The sequence below is a fragment of the Mauremys mutica genome, chromosome 1 (genome assembly GCF_020497125.1).
Source record: "Mauremys mutica isolate MM-2020 ecotype Southern chromosome 1, ASM2049712v1, whole genome shotgun sequence".
In the NCBI taxonomy this organism is placed as follows: Eukaryota; Metazoa; Chordata; order Testudines; family Geoemydidae; genus Mauremys; species Mauremys mutica.
The window spans coordinates 186,006,030-186,031,606 of record NC_059072.1 but is presented as its reverse complement, the minus strand read 5'-3'; the positions used below and the strand labels follow the sequence as shown (position 1 = coordinate 186,031,606).

The 25,577-nt window shown below is 39.8% G+C and overlaps 1 protein-coding gene across 5 annotated transcripts in view; it reads left to right on the top strand.

Annotated features, from left to right (window-relative positions):
* ROBO2 (roundabout guidance receptor 2) overlaps positions 1–25,577 on the top strand; it is an 855,475-nt gene that overhangs the window by 283,527 nt on the left and 546,371 nt on the right. For all 5 annotated transcript variants that reach the window (XM_045002137.1, XM_045002139.1, XM_045002138.1 and 2 more), the window contains one exon: positions 9,905–10,231. In XM_045002137.1, coding sequence (XP_044858072.1) covers positions 10,090–10,231 — 142 coding nt within the window. In that variant the 5' untranslated portion in view covers positions 9,905–10,089. The remainder of the gene's footprint in view (positions 1–9,904; positions 10,232–25,577) is intronic.

The following is a 25,577-nucleotide window of genomic DNA, read 5'->3' as shown; positions in this document are numbered from 1 at the left end:
GCAAAGCTCATACAAAACATATTTGCCTTGATTCATCCAAGGGTTAGTTTTCCTTATTTGTTTTTCCTTGTCCTACTAATGTTGAGGTGTCCTTCTATAGGATACTATATTGATATGTTTAACTACCATTTCAGCTCATGATCATATCCGTCACCCCTTGCTTGAGCGGATTTGCAGTTATTACTTTCATGTGCCTTGTGGTAGCACTTACTGGAACATTCTATCTCCTACCGTTGAGCAAGCTCTTCTTAGTTCCTAAGATTTAAAGGTAACCTTTGATCTATGTCAAGGGTTATGGCCTGCTTAACCACACTTATGCTAACTTATGCTTCAGCTAATGTCTTACAGGATACTGTAGGTTTCTTGTGTTACAGCTCAATATAATGAAGGCAGATAAATATAATGAAGGCAACACAGTGAATACGATAAAGGCAAGCCTAGAGGCTACATAGTAGGCTATTCTGTGGGTACAGGTTGAAGGATGAGTGTCTTCAGCCACTTGAAAAGTGCACCAATAGTCAACTAATGCATATTCTGGAGAGACTTACTGCTGTAGGAGTATGGCTTATTCATTTTACATTTAAATGTTTTTTAACTTGTAAAAATACAGTTTTATGGGGATTTAGGTAAATTGCCTTACATTATGGAAACAAGATCCTATAATCAGGGCCAGCTCCAGCTTTTCTGCTGCCCCAAGCAGCAAAAAAGAAAGAAAAAAAAGCCAATTGGTGGCAGTTCGGTGGCAGTCTAATCGCGCTGCTTCATTCTTCAGCGGCGGCAATTCTGTGGCGGGTCCTGCACTACTTCTCTTCCTCTTCAGAAGCACTTTGGCGGCAGCTCAAAGAGGAAGAGAGGGACTGAGGGACCTGGAGGTGCCGCCCCAATACCGGATGGAGTGCTGCCCCTTTGTATTGGCCGCTCCAAGCATCTGCTTCCTTCGCTGGAGCCTGGAGCAGGCCCTGCCTATAATAGTAATGAGAAAACAATAGGAAAGAGATTGCAAATAAATTTGTACTACTGCTTTGACTCTATTTGTTTGATTTATTTATTTCTTTTTATCTTTTTTTAGATTAGGAAATGAATTACACCCACTGCCATTTGTATCAAGGTATAAAAGTAAGAGCCACTATTTGCAGACATGTGGTTGTAGGAGTGCACATCTGGCAGCCAAGGACAGGATTTTGCCTCTTTGAGATGGATCCTGTCCTGTGGCAGCTTGACATCACCTCCAGCACAGGGCTGTACCTAACTGAGGGGCTGTTGTAGTCCTTGGAGTTTAACTGAAGTTATTAGTAACCATAGAAGAAGTTATTAACACAAAAGTAGATACAAATGGATGTGAATTGATTACTCATGCCGTTAAGTGACAGCTTATCATAAATCCACCAATTATTATTGCAAGAACGACAGTGTTTTCCATTAGTCATCTTTTATCGAGTCAACATTTAGTGATAGTTAGCAGACTATGGAATCTGTACAGTGAAGCTTAGTGGTACACTATCTCAGATATCACATGGTGATAACTTGATGAATGTTGACTATTTTTTTAAACGAAGACCACTGTATTCACAAGTAGATATGTGATGGTGAGGGATCTATCTGGCCCTCTCTGTGTCTCTCCCCTCTCTTCCTGCCCGCAGCAGGCATCAGTACCCTGACACCCCCCTTGCCTAGGAAAAGCCCATTCAGTTTTGGCTACCAACAAGACGTAGTCCTCCAGGGGCCTAGAAATGCCAAGAAAAGATACTAACCAATCAGGAGCCAGCAGACAAGTTAAGAAGGCTCATCTGCTTTGTCCCAAGGAGGGCGGGGTGCTGGGTGAAGCTCTGCATTCTAGGTCTAGGTCAGACCTTAAACCTTAGTCCATTCCGTGCTTTGCTGCACATTGGGCTACCCACATTTGCCATTCTTGCCTGTCAACTGCCCTTCTCTCCAAATATTGCCATTTCATGTTGAGGTGCTTGATGATGTTCAGAACTGTTTGTTTCCATGATATTCGCAGTCTTCCTCTCTCTCTTCTTGCATTTTCTGGCTTCCATTCAAGGATGGTATTTGGTAAGTGGTTGGTTTTTTTCCCCCGATTCTCAGCACATGTTCCAGCCACTCATGTCTTCTTTTGTAGATTATTTGTGAAAGGGTACCTTGTCCAGTAATTTTTCTGGCTTCTTCATTCATCTTCCTATCTCTATATATTATTCCCAATATTCTTCTCAGACATTTGTCATGAAATGTATCCATCTTTTGAGTATCTTTCATGATAAGTTGCCATGCCTCACTGCTATATGTTGTGATGGCAATAACAATTGCTTTGTACATATTCAGTTTTATCTTGAGGGAGATATTTTTGAGTTACCAGATGTTTTCGAGTCTTCCAAATGCAGCGTTTGTGTTCCTGATTATTCTTCTTGTTTCTTGGGAACTAGTACTATCTTGGCTGATAGTACTTCCAAGATACGTAAAATTCACCACCTTCTCCAGTTTCTCCTCTTCAATTTTTATTTCTGTCCCTATAGTCCCCATTAACATGACTTTACACTTCTTTTCACTGTAGCTCAAACCTGTCTTTGTTACCAGTGTTTAAATGTCATTACCAAGTGGTTACTTTTTGAGTTTGTAAGTTTAAAACTAAATTATGAGTTTAACTTTAATTAACTATTAAACCTCAGTGCACCAGTTGTCTTGCTATGAATTGGCTGCCACAGTAACAAATAGTGGCATTCTTTAAAATCTGAAATGTAAAAATAAATCCCTCATAACTGTGGTCCATAGCCAGTTAGATGTTAGAAAGATTATAAATATTCTTTCCTTATGTTAGGAGTTTCTCCTATTATCTGTTTCCTTTAACTCAATGCTGTCTCTTAGATGGAAAGTGTGTGCTTTAAAAAAGCTTAGCAAACTTAATATTTTGCACTTATTTCACCAAACAACCAGGGAAAAGTGCAGATCTTCTTAATTTATTAATTTAAAGTGGCACGTTACTATGTAGTAAAAGTGAAGTGAATTAATACTGTTTTATTAGTGGTCCCTTGCAGTCCATCTTATTTTCCAAAGTGATTCCTTTGTTAGAAGAATGTTGGTCTACACTACGCGTTTAAACCAGTTTTAGGAGCGTAAAACTGATTTAACGCCACACCCGTCCACACTAAGAGGCCCTTTATATCGATATAAAGGGCTCTTTAAATCGATTTCTGTACTCCTCCCTAACGAGAGGAGTAGCGCTAGTATCGGAATTACCATATCGGATTAGGGTTAGTGTGGCCGCAGATCGACGGTATTGGCCTCCAGGTGGTATCCCACAGTGCACCACTGACCGCTCTGGACAGCAATCTGAACTCGGATGCAGTGGCCAGGTAGACAGGAAAAGCCCCGCGAACTTTTGAATATTTCCTGTTTGCCCAGCGTGGAGCTCCGATCAGCACGTGTGGTGATGCAGTTAAAAATCAAAATAAAAAAAGAGCTCCAGCATGGACCATACGGATGTGATCGCTGTAAGGGTAGGCAAATCTGTTCTATCAGCGCTCCATTACAGAAGACGAAATTCAAAATCATTTTTAAAAATTCTCCAGACAGACGCCATAGCAGGGACTCAGTGCACTGCTGTGTGACAAGCGTAACGGAAAGCCAAAGAATCAAATGGATGCTCATGGAGGGAGGGAGCGGAGACTGGAGGACTCAAGCAATCCCACAGTTCCTGCAGTTTCCAAAAAGCATTTGCATTCTTGGCTGAGCTCCAAATGCTTCTAGGGTCAAACACAGTGTCCGCGGTGGTTCAGGGCATAGCTCGGCAATTTACGCCCCCCCCATCCACCCCCAGAAGTGAAAGGGAAAACAATCCTCTCTTGACTGTTTTACATGTCACCCTATCTTTACTGAATGCTGCAGATAGACGCGATGCTGCAGCAGTCAACACCAACATCCTCGCTCCTCCCGCCGCCATGGGTGGCTGATGGTGCAATATGGCTGATATCCACTGTCATCATCAGCCTTTTGGCACATGGGGCAGTGCAAAAGCACTGGTAACCATGCTGACTAGCATCCAGTGAGGTCGACCATGGGCGCCTGTGTAAAAAACTCCTGATTTTTCCTGGTAGATGGTGCAGTATGGCTGGTAACCATCTTCATCATAGCAACAGGGGGCTGAGCTCTATCAGCCCCCGCCCTTCATGTGTAAAGAAAAGATTCAATTGTCCCTGGACTAGCAGCGGGATGCTGGGCTCCTCTCCCCAACACTGCTTAATGTCCTGTCTGGACTATCATAGCAGCTAGAGGCTGCCTTCCACTCATTTCTCACTAACAAGTCACTGTGTCTTATTCCTGCATTCTTTATTACTTCATCACACAAGTGGGGGGACACTGCTACGGTAGCCCAGGAAGGCTGGGGGAGAATGGAATCAACAGGTGGGGTTGTTGCAGGAGCACCCTCTGTGAATAGCATACAGCTCATAATTTCTGCGGGATCTGACACAGAGCAGCTGTGCTCTCTGGTTCTATGATACACTGGTTCTCTAGTACACTTGCCCCATATTCTAGGCAGGACTGATTCTATTTTTAGATACCATAAAGGAAGGATTGACTCGGGGAGTCATTCCCAATTTTGGCTTTTGCGCCCCCGGCCGATCTCAGCCAGGGGCACTTATGACAGCAGCAGATGGTGCAGTGCAAAAGGACTGGTAACCATGATCATCTTATTGCTAATTTATGGCATGGTAGATGGTACAGTATGGATGATAACCATCTCTGCTGTCATGCAAAAGCAAATGCATGCTGTTGTGTAGCGCTGCTGAATCACCTCTGTCAGCGGCATCTAGTACACATACGGTGACAGTCACAAAAGGCAAAACAGGCTCCATGATTGCCATGCTATGGCGTCTGCCAGGGCAATCCAGGGAAAAAAGGCGCGAAATGCTTGTCTGCCGTTGCTTTCCCAGAGGAAGGAGTGACTGACGACATTTACCCAGAACCACCCGCGACAATGATTTTTGCCCCATCAGGCACTGGGATCTCAACCCGGAAATTCCAAGGGACGGGGGAGGCTGCGGGAACTATGGGATAGTTACGGAATAGCTACCCACAGTGCAACGGTCCAGAAATCGACGCTAGCCTCGGAACGTGGATGCACACCAGCGATTTAATGTGTTTAGTGTGGCCGCGCGCACTCGATTTTATACAATCTGTTTTGCTAAACCGGTTTATGTAAATTCGGAATAATCCCGTAGTGTAGACGTACCCCTAGTTGGCACTAGTGATAGTTGTCCAGGGAGGAGTGACAGCCTTGAAAACTCATTTAAATCAATAATGAAAAGTGAGGGACAGATCCTCAGCTGGTGTAAATTGTAAAACCTCCATTGAATTCAACTGAGCTATAGCAATTTAGGATTTGCCCCAAATAAGTATTTTGCGAAAGAACCTGAATTGTCCCCAGTAGATTACTTTTGAGATGTCACTGGTAGCTCTCCTGCTCATATTGCCCCCAGTGCCTGCGCCAACACAGTATAGAAGTTCTTTGAAAGGTAACACTGTGCCCCGTGGTACTCTAATATAAATTGTTGTAGCTCTATTGGCTTCAGTGTGCCCTGGTGCAAAAATGCAATGGTGACCTCAACAACATGTTGGAGCTGGAAGCAACTGCTTAGTGGAATTTTGGACTATGTTATCAACATTGTGGTAGGTGATTTGAAGGTGGCAAGGAACAGTGGAGACTTTTCTCTCGACTTCTTGTTTTCATACTTTCAAAGTTTTTTGATATGTAGGTTGATCCTGATGCAACCTTAAACAAAAACTCTGCATAGTGGTAGTTATGTTCATTTAGTAAAGAAGTGTTGCATCAGGTATCTAATATTACATCATGGTGCTTATGGTCCAAGGGCATTATTGTTCCTTAATTCAAATTGTTGTTGTTTACTTTCTTCAGAGTTTTTATGTGATGTTAATCACTTTTGAATTAGGTACAGTAAACAACTTGTTACACATCCCACCCCAGGGGTGACGACAAAGCATTAGCCTAGGGTAGCAAGACACTAGCCTAGGGCCAAGGGGAGCGCTCATGTTGTTTTTCTTCTTTCAGTTAATGGATTTGGAAGTGCTGTTTCTGCAATTTCATGTTGTGATTCTCTAGTGGGCACAGCTCCTCAGTGCTTGGTTTGTCATGTTCACTTACTAGTATGCTCCTGTGCTGTGTTGTGCTGTGTTGTTTTCTAAGATCATAATATATACCATGGTCACATGCCTAAATACTCAAACACAAGAGGCAGCTAGCATCTGTACTCATTCCAAACGGAAGCCCGAGTTCTTATGTCTCTGGGCCCCTCTGTTCTCTATCATCCTACTCCATGGAGCAAAGCTGTGCTGGGTCCTGGACCTCCTGTCAGCGAGGAGTCAGATCTACAAATCAATGAGAATTTATCCTTAATTTGTCACTTCTTGGAAGGGTCTTGGCTGATTCTAAGTTCCTTGGGTCTTCTGGGAAATTTTCCTACTGGCCAGACCGATCCGGTGGCTGCACTTCAGTGTTGTATGTGAGTAATGATCTTTTTAGATTGTATGCTGTTCAGGACGGGGACCATGGCTTCCTCTAGGTTTGTATAGCCCCCAATGTCTGCCACTGCAATATAAATAACAATAATAATGGAAGATACTGTGACAGCCTTACGAGTGTTTTTTAAATAATACTAGTCCCTTTAAAGCTAGGAAATGCAGAGGTGAAGCTGAAAAAGTTATCTGCCATGTTGGTTACCCTCCTGTCTTGCTGAGTTCATAAGGTATATATGAAACTGTAATTCTGAAGCCCCCTAATAAATGATAATATGCCAATGCTAATGCACAACAGATCAGGTTATTATAGGCATGGTAGAGCCAATACAATGTACTGTTTAAATATATATTTAGGGACTTTTTAACTGCCCATTTTTTCACAGCTAAAACTTAGTCTTCTTTGAAGTAGCCATCATGGTCCATTGTATAAACTCATATTATAGTGGCTTTCTGCAAAGGTGTGTTTTGACTCAGTAGCATGTAACAGCTAATTTGGAACCGTTGCAGTCCCTCATGACAATGAGTATTTAGGGACTCTTAAATCCAGGGGCAATTTGGCTTTGCACGCATGCATGCAAAGTCTGTGTGGTGGAAATCCTTTGAGGGAAAAATTAATGAAAATGGTGTTATATGTGTAGCGCAGTGCACAAAGTAAACTGCCTTCCTTTCAGTGAAACAACTTGTACTCTTACATAGATTAGGGGCAGAAATAAAATCCATCATCTTTCTCTCTTCCGCTTCCCCCTCAGAAAAGTACCCCAGATAACTCTGTATGCATTAAAGTACTAGTGAAGGCCATTGCCAGACCTTTTAACTTTCATCATTTTAGAAACAGCATGTTAATTTTGCATCAGTGTAGAAAAGGACTGAAGTATCGTGATTGTCTTCTTATGACCCTAAGATAGGATTTGAAGTCAGCCTCATGAGGTGAAAGGTTGGAACAAATGCAAGCCCTGCTGAAACCAAAGGAAAGGCTCCAAGAGGGGTTGAATCAGGCCTTTAATCCTTTGCTCTGATTTGCCTCCTGATTTTGATAGTCCTTTGCAAACATTTGTGTATCAAAAACACCATGTATTTTGATACGTAGAGCTGGTCATTTTTTTTAAATTTTCACTAAAAATATTTGTCAACAATTAGAGCTTTTAAAATATTTTGACCTGAGTTGGTTGAAAAAAAAAATCATCAAAAATTCAGAAATACCCAAAATATTGACTAGTTGTAATGGCACTATTGGAAGTCCCCAGCGAACATAGAATTAATACTGGGGAAAAAAAGAATTGTTCATTGGTATTTATGAAATATGTTTAAAAAGTTGTATGGGGTGTATTATACCAGCTTCTTGCCAATGTTCTTATTCTGTTTTTCAGTGCAGCATACTGATATATATGAAATTCATCCTTTTTTTTTACTGAATATTTCTAATGCTTTGAATTCCTGTCTTGGCAGAGAATAATGATGCTTTCTAATTACAAATTCTCCAGCTAAATTTTAAATGAAATAAGGAACATATGTTCTGGCCATATCATGCTGGCTATATCATTCATAATCTGTTTTTGGTCTTTGAAATGATGAACAGATAATTTTACTGTATTGGTTAAAGGATGTTGTAGCCACTAAAAGAACTCAGATCTACAGCATTGGTTTAACACATTATTGCTAGGGCAAGCCTCAGTTTAATGATCCAGATGCCAGTAAAACAGAATTCCAAAGGGGGAAAAACTTTGTGATCTGTGAAATGTAACCTTATTTCTCAAAACTTTGGGGGCAAATGAGGCATAGAAGATATTTTCAAATGTATACTGTCTGAAACGTGATGTTAAATCTTTTTCCTAACTACTAATGCACTGCAGAATCCTTAGTTGAAGCATATAAGTTTCATGGATCTGCTGCTGAAGGTGACATTACATGAGTCTAAGCAGTTCTGTGCAATGACATTAGATTGGCAGCTCCATTGCAAGCATTTTTAGCATCTTGAATGAGCTAAAGGTAATTTGTGCTGGTAATTAAGAAGATTGGTTTCATTTTTATGAGAAAGGATTTGGAGAAAAATTAGGGCCCTTTTTCAGAAGAGGACTTGTTTGCCAATGTACTGTAGATTCTAATTGAAATTGTAGGAAAGAAGTATATACCTAATAGCTGGAGCAGGGTACTAGAAGTCAGGACTCGTGGGTTCTTGAAATAGCTCTGCCAATTATTTTGTTGGGTATACTCATCTGTAACCTGGTACACATCTCACTTACTAATAGGTGTGATGAGAGGCTCAGTCAACTGATGTTTGAACTTAAAAGGGGTTATACAAATATAGTACACAAATGACAGATGGAAGTGTTTTTGTAGTGTATAGATTTCAGGGATGGCTTTTCTTTTTTCACCACAGCCACCCCTTGGTACAGATTTCACGGACCAAAAAAAAAGGGTAGAATGAGCCACAGAAGTGTCTAAAGGTATATCACTGTCATATAGCACGCTTATGGTAGACACACAAACTATCCTAGGAAAGAGCTTGCGAGCAGCGAGGAGGTCAAGAAGGAAAAAAATCAGAAGAGTTGTAAATTAAGAAAGTAGTAGAGAGAGAACAGGGACATGGAATCTCCTCTCATAGAGAGCAGTGTCAGAAATGTCTTTTTAAGCCGTTTCTTTTTTATTCATATAGATTAATTGGGAATTTCTAAAGCTCATAACTGAGGGGGTTTTTTTGTAATGGCAATAAGGGGTATATATGAGTCAGTACTTTTTGAAAGTCCAAATCATCCCAACTATGGCATTAAAAATGAGCAAAGGAATTAAAAATGAGCAAAGGCATTAAAAATGAGCTGTCATGTTTCAGCCTTTGTTCTTTCCACACTCTAGTAGTTTGTGTGATAGGGGTACAAGACATAGTCACACATCTGTAGAGACATATTAAACAATAGGTCTTGAGGCCCAGGCACAAAATGCAGTGATTTTGGATGTGCCCATCTGTTGATTCAGGCAGGTGAAAGAGCAAGAGAGCAACAGCTATGAGTGCAGTCTGGGAGGGGCATGGATAGCCAAAGGTATGTGGTGTTCAGAAAGATTATTGGACCCACTGGTGAGTGTGTGTTACAGGTCCCCCTCTGTGCCCCATTTGCAGAAGATATGATTCTGTTACAATCTCAAAGCCTTGGCTAAAATCTTTACAAAGCCTTGGCTTCAGCTGAAGCAGCTCATGAGTTTTAGCTCTGGAGGTCCCTGCTTCAGTGTTTAGTGTGTCAGCCAAGATGGCTGCCATCACACATGCTCAAATGCTTGGAAACCCCAAGCTGTATTAAGAGAGACTAGCAGTAAGACCCCACATATCAAGATGAAATTTTTTTTAAAAAAACCCTTTCCCCCCCCCGTCCTTTGTCTCCAGGATCCCGTCTTCGCCAGGAGGACTTTCCACCGCGGATTGTTGAGCATCCTTCAGATGTGATAGTCTCTAAGGGAGAGCCAACAACTCTGAACTGTAAAGCCGAGGGAAGGCCAACTCCCACTATTGAATGGTACAAGGATGGAGAGCGAGTAGAGACTGACAAAGATGACCCCCGTTCCCACCGTATGCTGCTGCCCACCGGATCTTTATTTTTCTTACGCATTGTACATGGACGCAGGAGCAAACCTGATGAAGGAAGTTATGTTTGTGTTGCAAGGAACTATCTTGGTGAAGCTGTGAGTCGCAATGCATCTCTGGAAGTAGCATGTAAGTAATCCAAAATATGATCACCACCTTCTAAAATTAATGTAAAACTTTGTTGTTGCTTTGATGTTAACATATAGTCCTCTCATGCAGTATCGAGTTAGCAGATAATAAATGTAGATAAGCATGTCATTTTACCTTTCATTATTACTCTTACCCAAGCTGTTTTCACATACATCTATTCCGTCACAATGACCATGCAAAATATATGATTTATACTGAGGTACTATTCTAGCCTGTGTATAATCATAATTGACATTAGCATGGAGGAATCCTAGTCTCCCTTTAATGAGTAATCTAATTTTGAAATTATGGGTGAAGTTGGTTATACTGAACCATAACATGAAAAATATAATTTAATATAAGGGTGCACTGTCTCTCTCTCCTTATTAGGTCATCTGTTACTTCTGCAGAAGTAGTCAGTTTCCAGTCTGGTGACTCGTACTGTACTGTTGAAAGCCTCAATCCCTTCAGAGTTCCCTTCTGCCAAAAACTCAGTGCAGGTCTCATTCATTATGTGACTGGCATATGATAATTGTTAACCATTTCTCAACACATTTAGAACAGTCATATTCCTATTGATTGGCTTTATGTAACAGTGAAGTCATCACCAATCTTCTAGAGAATTTGAAACTACCGAGACCCTCATGCATGAATGCTCTGCTTCCAAGTGAACAAGCTGAAACAAGGTCATTTTATTTGCATGTTCAAGAAGCTTGTCTTTCACAAAATGTAAAGTTACTATGTGTTAACTGTCTCTAATTAATTATCTGGGTTGAAAAGGATACAGGAAAGAAAAATAAATTTCAGCATGAAAAATGAAGTCCGCTAATGCTGGCTGTGCATTTTCATATAAATTATTTTTTTTAAAACGGTTAAAAAGCAAAAAACACAATTCTTTTCTTAGACTTCATTTTCACTACAGGGAGGCTGCAAGGCCCTGATTCAGCAATCTTTCCCTACTCAGCAAAGTAGTTAAACATGTGTTTAACTTAAGCCCCATTGACTTCTGTGGTAAGCACATACTTAAGCACTTAGGGTGAAGAGGGATGGACTTAAGCATGTACTTAAATGCCTTGCTGACCTGCCACCCAAGTATTTTGCCTACTTTTTTTCTAGGTGGCTAACCCTTTTAATCTTCCAATTTCCAAATCCCTCCATTGTCATACAGCCACCCTTGTATGAGGATAAGAGGTACCTTCTCCATGGCTGATATCAGTTATAGTCTTTGAGGAATAAGGGAAGGAGTTCATATCTGAAACTACCAGAAGTAATTGAAGAGTATTGGAAGAACTGCTGGTTCAGTTTCCTTAAAAGAATTTCTCCTGCTTCAACTGACTTTTGTGTGTACAATGCTAAACATTAGTTAATCTTGATACTTCATCATTATCTTCATAGTTCATTCCTTTGAACTAATTGTTAGATGATATGGGAGCTAAACAGTAGAGTAGGGTAGGCCAATGCATTACCTTTCATTTCATAGAACCTTGTTTCAAAGCTTTTTCAAATCATACCTGAAAGGTAGTTTATAGTTTTCTTTCAAGTCCTCAGTGAAGACTTGTCCCCATCACAAAAGCATCACATAGTTTTGCACAGTTTAGGATTGTAGGCATTTTTGCACTGCAGAGACGGATAGCATGAGAGAGGTTGCAAAGCTGTTTGAAGAAACCAACATTGTGTGTGTGTGTCCAGCCAACACTATTAGATTATTACTCTTCTGAGCACTTTATTCACATGCATGATTGTTAAGATCTGAGAGAGGTTATGTTGTCTTTATTACAGGTATAAACATGTTTGGCTTTTTTACTTGATGTTAAGATTAAAACATCTACTGTCTGGATACAGATTAGAAAAACTGGTGGAGTTGCACCTTGAGTCATCACATCAAAATGATTGATTGTTTCAAAATAAAAGTATGCTTTTATTGCATCAAATCTTACTGATCTCTACTGCAATGACTGCTGAGAGTCTCTAGTTACGAACTGTTCAGTCTCCTGAGTTACGATTTTAACCACTGCAGCTGGTGGCAGGTCATGCATGAACTAAAAGTCAGATAACAGAAGACTGCAAAAATTATAAGACCAGGTTTCACTGTAGATGGTGTTTTAGGGAAGGATCACAGAACATGAAATCTGAGAGCTGAAACCATAGCCAAAGATTCTGTAAAGGCATCGTGCACCTGACACCAGATTATCTTACTGTTTTTGTACCTTTGAAGTTTAACTGACTGAATTCTCCAATTAAACTCTTTGGGGATTAAAGGGAACATTCCTGGGCCATTTAAATTAAATGGTGCTTTGTCTTTTCTTGAACTGAAACATGATGGTATGAGGGACTTCATAAAGGATGGTAGAAATTTTTTTTAAACATGTTCATTCATGATTTAAGGGCAAGATTCTGCCACACTTACTTTGTGAATAGGATCTATTGATTTCACTGGACTATAGACTCAATAATATACATCCTTATTAACTTTGTGACCTAGACATCTTTTATAGCTTAGGTAGCATTGCTTCCAAAGTTCATTGTTATGTTGGACACCTGACTGGGATGCACCTGACTGGGATGCAGCTCTTACTGGAGACTGCAAAATGACTCAACTCTTCTCAGTTTACTGCAAAAGTTAATGTATTTTCTCATTCAAATGTCTATATATTTTTTTATGGATCTAAAATAAATTCCCAGATGATTTGTAGGGAACAGCCCCTTTAAGGCTTTACATCAAGCTTTGTGTATCATAACTGTTTATAGGATGTAGGAGACTCTCGATAAGTCAATCTCCATTAGAGAAATGGCCTGTTGCTGATAACTGTTGTCAGCAGTGCATGCCCGTGCACCACTCCATTGCTGAATTAAAAACCGTTTATCTGCTAGGTAGTTGGGACACTACAGCATTGTTAAGAGAAAGCATGATAGGCCACATTCCGCCAGGTCTCACTCATGCTATCTGTAATGGTGTTGAAAACTGTTGTCTCTAACCTTGCAGTTAAACCTTTTTCAACACTCGATAAAGAGGAGCTAGTGGGGTCCTTTTGCTGACAACCGTTGCCATAGATCATTTTTCCAGTGTGGGTGGACCCTAATTGTAGCAAAAGAGAAACGGCTGCTTTTCACAGATCTAAAAATACTTGAATCTCTCTTCTATTTTGGTAATTAATCAATAGTGAATTATTTAAGTATCTGTATTAAATTGTGTCTCTTTAAAACTGTGAAGCTGAACAGTCCCTTTGAGAAGGGGCACTTTGCAAATAAACGTTTGTTTTTATTAGTCTCTCAAATTACTGTTGGGAGACTGTGCATGCTTTTGGTCTGGGCAAAGATCCAAGTGACTGGTTCATTCTTGTCTCCTTTTCCTACTGTTTTGTATGGGCACCTACCACACAAACACCATGATTCTTGAACTTATTCATATTCCTGTGTTTAGTTGAAATCATTAGAACTACAAGGGGCCATGATTCAAGGAAGCATATAATATTTAAAGTTAAGCATGCTTAATCCATTGCTGGATTGGGGCCTGTGGTTGCTGTCTTAGTTTTCCTAAAGAAAACTAAAAAAAAAAAAAAAAAAAGTCTTACTCCTAAATATTTTCAAAAATATTTTTATTTGAAAGCATAATTCATCATTGATATGATGCATTTAAATCATGCTTGGACTGATGCTTGGGTTAGTATTTTAGTAAGAATTTCCTGCTAAGCAGAAAACTAATTCCAACATCATTGATGGATCTGACATTTCTGTGGGAATTATGTTGCGGTTTTTTTTTAAATAGTTAAACCATTAATAGTAGGCACTGTGCTCTTAAACCAACAGAAAATAGTTGTTTTATTCAAAAGAAAAAATGTGTTTATCTTGAGTTAATATGTTCTAAATACCACAAATAGAATTTTTATGCAACTTACAGTTGGTATTAGAAGCGTCATAAATGTAATGCCCAAAATTTGCTTAGGATCATTTTAAATAATCTGGTATAAAAGGTAGGTTTTAAGTCATCTGTCTTTTGTGAAATGCCTTCAGTGCTTTTTAAATGTTTTGAAAATAAAAGCACTATTTTTCACAAAGCAAAAAATTGACATGCCTGAAACTATGGTGGGGAGTTTTCCAATGGGAATATTGGGAGACACATTTGCGGTAGCTACTGTAGGTAGGATTTCAGTTTCAAGCACTAGGGCGCCACATGTAAGGAACAGAAAGAGCATAAGGGGTCCTCGCACTGACTCAGGCTGTCTCTGATCTAGCCTGAGTCAGTGGCAGCCCCCAGAGATAACAGCTGTAGCCCCAGGTGTTAAATATGTGACAGCAGCTTGATCTATCGACCAGTGTAAGAGGGGGCTCTGGCCTAAATGAAAATTCATGAAAAATTGATGAAGTCCCCAGATTATTTTTTTTCCTTTTTCAATGCTGTGCCAATGCAGTGAGGAGAGATTAAATGAGGTGTTGAATGCTTTAGTGGCAAAGAGGTTGTGGTTCAAAGGTTAGGGGTCATGAATAAAAAGATCATCTCCCTCCCCCACCCTTTGCTTTCTTCTAAAACAAAACACAAGGGCTTCTCAGATTAGCCAGGCTTTATTTTGCTTTTGATATCAAAATGCAAAAAGGGTAATTGTTCAAAAGTAGAGGTATTTTTCACGAAAAGGGAAGGAGTGTGGAGGTTGGGGCTGATACAAAGGAGTGAACAAACTCTGATTCGTAATTCAATTGGAGAACCAGAAATAGATTAAATTCCACGACTGCAATATAAATTTTGGCCTCCATCTTTCAGGGTTTGTGCTTGAACTGAAGTCATTAGGCGAAAGAAAAGGTCTTGCATTATTTATAGGTCACAGATTGCTGGAATAGCAAGCTTTGGAACACTCTCAAAACATAATGGTCCTGTTTGCATTAAATCCAAAACTAAATTGATGCTTTATCTGTATGAGTAAGAGAGGTTACAGCAGTAGACTGAGATTAGCAAGAGGAGTCGCAGGTGTTCTCCAAAGTGAGCCAAATCTTTTACACAAGAAATCTAATACTACAACATGTCCATTTTATTTGTAAAATGTGAAGATTAAAAGATGAGAGGTGTAAAATATTGACTAAACAATCATCCATATATCATAAAAATAATCCCTTCAGATATTCTATGAAGCTATTGTAGAGGGCAATTGTGTGTTGATGACAATGAAATTAATTACATTTATCAAAGATACTTGAAATCCAAAGCACCTGCAAAATAACATAACATAGTAACCTGTGCCACATTGGCAGAGTAAAGTGCATTGATGACCTTGGTCTAGTCTTTACTGCACAGATATTCCCATTTAAAAAAATAATTTCACAATTGGCACTAAGTGTCAGTGTCAGCAGGGAAATCAAGGGCTCAGTGGTCAAAGAGCTGATTTGCTCTCTGATGTTTGGAGGATGAATACTCCACTGCCATGCACCCTTTTTAGACATTCACACCTTTGCCAAGGAACTGGGCAACACTACCTGTCTGAACTGGTAGTCATCTATGTTCTCTTAGCAGGGGTATAAATGACTGAAGAAAGTGGAATGCAGTGGCCAGTGGTCCTTTAAGAACCTGGCTGATGCGGAAGAGCAGGGCATTAGAGTGAAGCTGGTACTGTCCTTCTCACACTTCAGTTTTTCTGGGGATAAATATGGTACTCCTGGGTTGTCAACAGAACACATTTCATGAGTGCAACATTCCTTTTAAAGGGGAAAATAGTGACAGATGTGATAAATAAGGACGATATATTAAAAGAAAGGATAGTTGAAATGCTTTAAGGAAAAAAATGCCAGAATTTCATACTTGAAGTGGGATAAAAAATAGACAGATGTAGTATCATCTTGTCTGGCTTCCCATCAGCATTGTTCACTGTCAAAAATGTAGCTTATGATGAGATGTAATTGTGCTCCTTCTTTGCCCTCAAAGTCTCTCCAGGGTGGAATTCCTAATCAAAAAGTCTGCTAGTCTTTAACACACCTGCACAACTTCCATCAATGGTGATGAGAGGTGTATATTAGTGGGTGCTTGAACTCAGCGAACCTGTATAGTATCAATGCGAAAAAGGCCAATGGCTTAAGAATTTTTTTTTAAAAATCTCTCTACAGGATACTTCTGTAGCAGGAAACTGGTTATCTGGTATAATCCACTGGTGGTTACCACTGCAGGAAGTTACAATATGATAAAAAATGTCAGTAGATTATACACACACATTTATTTCAACAGTGAAAATATGAAACTAGAGAACCATACAACTAACAGTGAGTGAAACCACTACAGATAAACCACGATCTGAAGGAAACATCAGCTCAAATTCCTATTTGAGGGTCAAATAAGTTTTCTAATTATTTCATTTATAATTTAGTTTGTATTTATAGGTCAAAATCTAGTCCTCTGAGAGTAATAGGAGCAGAACTATCATGAGAGAGGCTTTTTTGGTGTGTGTTATTTCCTACTTGGCTGCAGCCAGAGTAGAGCAGAAATATGATGGAAGATCCTGTTCTCACTAGATATCCAACCTATGAGATCAGGGTGAGTTCCGACACATCTGGACTTTTTCAGTACTTCTCCAAACTTCACCTTCTGTGGTTAGCATATTTCTCGCTATCTGATTCAGATAGTGCTCTAGCTCCCCAAATAACTATATTGAGCAAAGAAAGGTAATCTATTTCAAAGTACCTTTTAATGATTAAGGTCCTGATCCTCCAATAGGGTATCCCAGACCCACTCCTCTACCAGTTTGTCTTTACATGGGCACCAAGGTTCAGTTGTAGATTCAGGATCTAAAATGTTAGCGACTATTCTGTCATTCCAGGGTGGACTAAATGGGACCTGGATCTACAAAAATTTCAAGAACCCATAAACAACAGCAGCAACAAAAAGGCAGTCATTTTTGGTCTCCTTGATCTTTTCCCCTGTTTTCTCTCCAATCATCCATTCCCAGGGACCTGTCATACTGGGCTGATCTTCTCTGCAGCTCTCCACACCTTGGATAGACTATTGATTTCTCACCTCCCCCCCCACAAAAAATGTTAAGGGCAAAGCAAATTTCTTTAAGATATCCAGTTTCTCCTCTGAAATTATCTACTCAGTGCCCACTACTTTCTCTTGCACAAAGAAAAAGCTGACATTTCATTTTGGAAGCTATTTTGCAAAGCTGTTGATCTGATTCTGCTTTTTAATAATCTCTTGCACATCACTTCATTTGATTTTGAGGCTTCCTTCTTTCTCTCGCCTTTGATTTTTATCAAGCCTGCCATTTATATAATTTCTGAACAGTCTACTTGATAAAAGGTTGAAAACTAAGCAACTGCAATGAGTCATGTATTATTATCTTTAAAATACCTCCCAGTGTGTGTGGGTTGATCTTCTATTAGTCTGTTTCATGTACTCATTCTGTGCTCGACATTTTTCTAATTTTAGTCAGTCCAGGAAATAACACAGCAGATCTCGATAACGCTGTAACATCAAATTATTTAACACATTTGCATTTCCACACCTCTGCTCCCTTTGCTGAGAAAACTATGAGTGCTATTTGAATATTAATTGAAATACTGGCTATTGTTGGCATATGCCTCAGACATGTTGTACTACTTTGTGATGTCAAATCAGATAAAAAAAATTCACTTGAAGCAACACTCCAGACCTTTCATTTGCAAACACTACATGATCTAAATACTAACAAAGTGCATTACACTGCTAATTAACAGAAATCATTAGGGCAAAGTTGGTGGATGTTATACATTAATGGGCTGGCATTCAGATAATCACTTTATTTGTTCATGGAAACTAGACTCTTATCATTCCTCCTTTTCATTTTTAAGACTCAGCCTTTCTATCTTCATTTACAAAGTTCTGTGTTTCATTTTTCTAGTCTCCAGGCATTAAAACTTCACCATGGCTTTTGATGATGATGATGACCCATTTCAAGATGTTTACATTGGTGTTTTTAATTGGCAATTTGATAATATCTGATGGCTTTACCAGTGGGAGGAGGGAGAGGAACCAGTTCCCAGTAGACAGGTATCTGTTTCACATCTTTCAGTGAGCACACATGTGGACTTCTGTGGATGCTTCTGGTGTTACTCTTTCCTGTGTGGGGAGAGTAATCTTCACTTAAGCATGTGGCATCAACTCACTCCTCAGCAAAATTCTAACATACTTTTCTTTTCAGCTCTATATGCAAGTTGGACTATCATTTTCTTCCATCACAGATACCTGCATTGTTGTACAAAAGGGTGTGAATTCTTGTGGTCCTGCTGGACTCTTCCCTGATCCTGCATGCCTAGGTAGAGATAGTGGCCATGTCATTCAGGATTGGCAATGACTTCTTCCACCTTCAGCTTTCTTGGAAACTTTGTCCTGTTCTATTTGTAATAGGATCTATTATTGTTGTTTTTTGTTGTTTTGTTTTTAAATTCACTTGGCGAAGTGGTAAATGCTGAAGAAATACAGATGTTTCAGCTTGTAGAGAATATGATGGCTTGTCCTCTCAATGGGCTGAGCCATCACTAGACCATTACTCCTGTGACTCTCATTCTGCCTCCATTACCAATTCAAAGCCATGGTCCTGCTTTTCAAAGACTTTGACAGCACAGGGTAAAACTGTATTAGTAACCACACCTCCAACTATGATCCACAAAGAAAGTTGCATTTTCTGGGGCAATGCAGCTCGCAAGTCCCAGGATGAAAGGTGTGAGCACCAGAGACAAAGTGTTTTGGAGTGAGGAGTGATAGATGTTGAATGTTCTTCCAGAGGAGTTTAGAATAATCCTAAATCTAACTACTTTTTAGATCACATTACAAGACCAACTTTTTTTATAAAGCTTACTTCCCATAATCAGAAATGTATGCATAGCACACCCCATTTTATAACTTGGCAGGAAGGGACAGATACATTAATTACATTTCTTAAGGCCGTAGAAGAAGAAGTCATAATGAGACTAGATTAAAATGTAGGAGTTCCTGTGTTTTGTCCACTAAAACCACACCTTCCACCTGGTGTGAATGTGTAAATTCTCCCAGCCTTTCACTTTATATCAGAGAAATACAATAGTGGCATCCTTGAGGCAGCCTTCAGATTTCTTCTGACAAGAAATATAAACTCTTGGCAGATTTAAAGTGCATACTTGTATTTTTTTGAATAGTTAGGGTTTTTTTTAATGCTGATGAACGAAACTGCAAAGCTTTGGTGTGGATGAGTGCCCAAAGGTTTTGGACCATGTGTAAATGTGTTAATTTTGTAAAAGAAATGGGCTGGAGTCATACTAGAAAAGACTTTGGGATCTTTGAGCTTGCCCCAGCAGAAACCAGGGTGCACAGACACAGCAAAATGGAGATGGGGACAAAAGAAGTGAATGACTTTTTCAAATTTTCAAAAAGATTTGGTTTGCAATTTAAATGAAAATTCAGAATGTGTTTTACTTCAGAATAGGTAGTTTCCTGATGCTACTTATTTTTAATGTGGTAGTTGGTTTACCTTAAACAAGATTTACTTCTGGTTAGATAAGCATTCAGCTGATTGGCTATCAGTTTAGACCTTATTCAAACTATTCTAACTCATCCGACCTCTAACACTGGGTTTGAAATCTTGCAAATAAAAGCTCTCTGGTGAGATTTCCACTACTACTTTTATGTAGTCCATTGAAGAGGGTGGAAATACACAAGAAAAAGCTATTAGGGTATTTTAGCACTTACATGTCTCCTCCTGACTGGAATCAGAAAAGTACAGAGATTGTGAAAAATAATGGTTAAAAGCATTGGGTTTGCTCCAGGGGTGGGGGTGGGGGTGGGGGGAGGAATTCTCTGTATCATGCAGAGTTCAGAAATTGAATATTTTATTTTTTGTCTTCTGTAGAGAACATGTTGAATCTTTGTTTTTCTCAGATTAAAAAAATGAAGAAACTGATAATATAAAATAAATGTGCAGTACAAATCAGTATACAAATTATAAGTTGGTGAATTAAATCAGAAATGGAAGGGCCTCCTGGGGAAGAAGTTCCTTCTGCCCATTTCAATGGGTGGAGCTGAGAGACATGAGTAGAAATTAGGGGTGGGGGAACCCCTTTCACATTACACTCTTTTTAATTGCCATCAATAGGTCACCTGTCCCGAATTGAAGTGACTCTTCTTTCTTTCTGGTTATGTGGATCCAATCGTAGTATTTTAGCATCTCAGAAATGTTTAGTGAGATTAGCTCAAAGGGCGTTGTAAGGATAGGAGAGTACTATTATCCCTATTTTACAGATGAGACTCAGAGAGACTCTGACTTGCCTAAATTCACACAGGAAGGTGTTGCAGAGCCAGGAATTGAAGACAGGTTTCAACCACAGGACCATCTGTCTTTTTGTTCTTCCCACTCTCTACTTGTCGTTAAAAACATAACAAAAAAACAAAATCTGTTTTCACGTCTTCTTTCACTCTGACCACACACATTTTGTGGCAACATTTAAATGTCAAGACAATGGGTAAAATAGAGGCCTCCCTTAAGTTCTGTCTTTTACAAGGAATTAACTAATTGTGTAAATTCTGTTCACAATCACCTTGTGGCAAGGTTGTGAGACTTTTTTTCTTTTTCAGTGGGATATTCAATATAAACCATAGCTTATAGATAAGTTGTCTCGGGAGAAAGAAATCATAAAAATCATGGACAAATGGTTTCCCTTATGAATGCAGTCTAAGTGCCCATATGCACTTTGAGGAATTAATAGTGTGGAGTCCCAGAGTTTGCACTCTCGTGAGTAGAAGCTATTGATTATGGACCTGACTCTGATCTCTCTCTCACTTGTGTAAATTGGGAGTATCTCCGCTGGTGTAAAACTGGGGAAAATGAGATCAGAATCAGTTCTAGCTTTTTCAGGCTGGATTTGCATCATATTTCCTTATTATATAAGATGGGATCAGAACGCCCATGTTATCAAGCCCATGCAGTGGTGTTTAAATGTAGCCTTTTCACCCATCTCTTGCAACTGATTTGCCCTTTACAGAACGACTGATCACAGGGCATAGATCTAAACAGAGTCACAGCAAACAGGTAGATGAAGGGGACAGTTTTATTTGAAGTGAAGTTTAAACTGTGAAACAGAATTGCTGCTCAAATAAGCTACGCAATATATCTGAAAATACTATTTATAATTCTAATATCCTTATTGCCAATGTTATGAAAAAAATATATCCTCAAGTTATAATGAAACATGGAAAGTATTATTTTACAGCACACTTTACAATATATAAATTCTGCATAAATTGTGAGTAATACCCTTAAAAGTTCTCATGCTCTGGACCCTGAAAGGAATGCTCATATAATCTTCAAGCTTCTAAATTATGACAAAGCTCCTCTGTTAAGAACACAGTGAGCTCAATTTAATTTCAATATAAGATGGGTATATTTCCAGCCTATTTTATTTGATTTGGTAAAATCCACTATATAACATTATCTCTCGTATATTTGCTTTATTTTCCTCTTTCCAATTAGTCTCATAGATATGCAAAAGCTAATAAAAGAAACATAGCATAGTTTTCCCCCACAAATTCGGACTTACAAAATTAATTGTACATCCTGATAATGTTTTTTTCTGATTTAGTGGCCTTTTCTGGCTTTTGCTGTAGTATCTGTGAGAAAATGTTTATATAAATATTTCTGTCACCCAATAGCCCAGCATCTTTTGGAGCTTAAGGCCAGTATCGGTGTCTATACTTATTTCCATATGTCACATCAGCTGCAGGAAAAAATGTATGCATTTCTGCCAGCCATTTTTCCATCACCTATCCCAGAGTCCTCAGTTGAGATGACCTCTGGAGTGACTGGTGTGGTGAGTGATGTAGTTAATGAGATCCAGCGACATCATGACCCCGACCTCTCATGGCCCTGGCTCTCCTCATCCATCTTCTTAGCCTCACAGACTGTAAGACAGTGTGTGGAAACAGGATTAAACAAGTGTGAATAAACAAGTTCAAGAGCTTTCTGTCATGACTGCCAACACTGGACAGCAGCAGAGTGCGAGACTAATAACTCGATGTGGGGGAGCTGGGTCACTTTACCATAGATGCACCTAGCGAAAGTACCACTTTCTACGTGGTGATTGTTTTTCAGACTTCAGGAAGAGTTTATATAAGACTCATGTGATATCTGTGAGGCTTTGCCTGCCATTCCTTTTTAGTCACACAGCTGGTGGCACATGTAGTCCAGGGATGGGTAATACATCATTTAAGGCTCCATCCAAAAAGGTGCAGAGGCCAACAGCACCACTAAGCAATCAAGCCTTCGGCTGTACTGTGAACTACTTAAACTTTGATCTCTTCAGAAAATAATTGGACTTTCTAATAAAAAAAAAAGATAATTTCATTTGCTTATATGAAAAACAATCCAGAATGTAAAACATACCATAGAAAAGAATCATGGCATTTCAGATAGGAGCTCTAGCCTACTGGCTTATTTTCTAATATGAATTTTTTCCCCCTTAATATGATTTCACCCTGAGTCTGTTTCTAAACATAAGATGCTGAGATAAGGCACACTTTTACTTTCCTGCTTGTGGCAATGGTTCAGGCAATGTCTGTCCTCTGTTTGTCAAGACCTACTGTTACCCTGTGGCACTTTTTGATAAGTTGACCAGTTGGTGATTAAACATATTTATTTAGTTCAATGGGTCAGAGCTATTGCGGCAGATAGAAAATTACTGATGGATTATCAGTTTCAGCACCTCTGACATCTGGCCTTAGTGTAGTCCATCATCTGAGAATTCATAACACATTTGCCTGGACAATAACATGCTCAGCTACCTGTGTGATCATGGATCTGGATATTGGAAACATTTTGTTCAGAATTAATAGGACATATGTCACAGAAACTAGAAGGCTATCATTTTTTTCCATGGTTGCAAAAGCACCCATCAGAGTTGACTAGTAATAGTGCACTAGAGTCCGTACAGAGATTCAGTTGTAGTTCACCAATATTTTAAATGTTTCTCTACAATGTCAAAAGAAACTAAATGGTAATTTTAGAATTAAAGCTGGTTTGTCTTCCACACTAACACAAACATTGATTAACAGGACACTTAAGTAAGAGGAAGTATATAATTGGTATTTTTCTGTGTTGTCTTTTCTATTACACTGTCAAACTGGTAAACTAATATATTTGAATTAAGATACTTTATTTGTATAAGCATTAAGTCATCTGTTTCTCTATAATCCCTGATGTCACCGTTGACTGACACCAGAACCCAGTCTATTTATGTTCCGCCCAGTGTCCTGGCAATTGCTTGAGCTAGGGTACCAGAGCCTGATCCTGAAAGGTGATTAGTGCCTTTTGCTAAGGACTGAGGGCCTCAATACGGGACAACACTTGAGCATGTTCTTAAGTACTGTTCCACAAAGGCGTGGTCTCCTGAACTGAAGTTTGTGACAAGGTAGAACAGTGCTGCTATACAAGCTCCCATGCAGGAGGAGCTAACCTGGACTCCTGTCCATCACAGTGTGATCGGAGGTGGGAGTATAAAGGAAAAGGGGAAGTGTTGTAGTCATGGCTATGTAGGAAAAAACTGTGTCCTTTTCCCTCTCATCTGGCAAAAAAAGCTGCCAAGGTCCCTGGCAGTTGGGACCACTCTTCTGAGTGGCTTGTTTTTGTTTGGACTCAATAAAAGAGAGCCTCCAGGAAAGAGATTAAAAGTCTGCCACTTGTAGTTCTGCTTGCCAGTTTAAGGGCCTAAGTTCCCTCAACTCCCACTGAGTTAAGAGAGAGTTAAGGGCACTCTCAAACTTTTGTGAGGCGATCGGCACTTTATAGTATCTGATCTCCAGTGTGTGGACTATATGTTCCCAGCTATTAGTCCCTCTTCCCTTTCCTCCCAACATCTACTCCACCAACAGCACCCTCCCACAATACTTCTACAAATCATTCTCAGGACTGGGGCCTGCAATGCTGAACTATAATTCACTAAGAACTTTCTTCATGTCCCTATTTATCCAATTATACAGCAGTTCCTATATCAGTTGAAATTACGAGAGTTTGGGATGCCAAAAAGGAGTCATGTTCCATTAAGGAGAGATTTTCTAAAGCACTGAAAGTATTTAGGATTACAAATATCATTTACTTTCACCTTAAATTCTTACGCAGTATGGCTGAATTATGTATGTTAATACCTTATACTACATTGCAGAAGGATTTCACTGCATAGCCATTATTTGTTCTTTTTGGGTTTGGCTTCTGGCAGTGCAGGTATGGAGTGTATCATTCTGTCATAGAGGTAATTTGGGCAAAGAAGATTTTGGCACAGTTTTTCATCCTCCTGGGTCTGCTTCCAAGTTGTTTCCTCCGTCCCAACCTAAGAGCAGCAGGAGCCTCCCTGTGCAGGTTTCTTTACTTGCTTCACCTTACCCTGTCTAGCCTCTAGGCCACTGTAGAGGAGAAGCACTGAAAGCCAAGCATCTGCCTCTCTTGTTCCACTCTGCTGCATCCATGTATAGTGAGGCTAGTTTGCACTGTGTGACCAACTCTACTGTGTGGTGCAAATGGCCAGGAAATGGTGGGAATATATCATGCTTCCTTTCTCAGCAGCCTAAAAGGGGTCCCTGTGCATCCCTCCACTACCACATCACCACTTCCTTCCTCAGTCTCCTCCAGTTTAGAATCTCAGTGAGCAAGAAGACATTTCTCCTGATAGGTGAGGATGTCCGAGGAAGAAGCAGTGGACTGAGAAATAATAAGTGTTGTTGCTCCTTTAAAGAAACAAAAGCGCATGAGAGCTTTATAAACTGGGGGTAAATAACCCTTCCCTTCAAACATGCACAGAATTGATTTATAGTGAAAATAAAAAAAATATTAACAATAGGACATAGGTTAAGTGATACCTGGTAAAAGGAAAATAGAAAGTGTTAAAAGCAAATAAAAGTGAAAACCTTCATCTAAAAGTCCAAAATTAATCTAGCAAGGTACAGACTTTGTTCAAGATGGTTTATCTCACCAATATTCCTTCTTTTGGGAATGGGTGATAGGTAATGGATCACTTGATGATTACCTGTTCTGTTCATTCCCTCAGGGGCACCTGGCATTGGCCACTGTCGGAAGACAGGATACTGGGCTAGATCAGGGACGTGGCCCACCAGGGTAAGCGGGAACCAGCAGCTAGCATATGCCGTGGCCTGCACTGCTTCCCGCAGCCCCCATTGGCCTAGGATGGCAAACCGTGGCCAGTGGGAGCCGCGATCGGCTAAACCTGCGAACGCGGCTGGTAAACAAACTGGCCTGGCCCGCCAGGGTCCTTACCCTGGTGGGCCATGTGCCAAAGATTGCTGATCCCTGGGTTAGACGGACCTTTGGTCTGACCCAGTATGGCCGTTCTTGTGTTCCCAGCCCTGGCTGACTTTCTC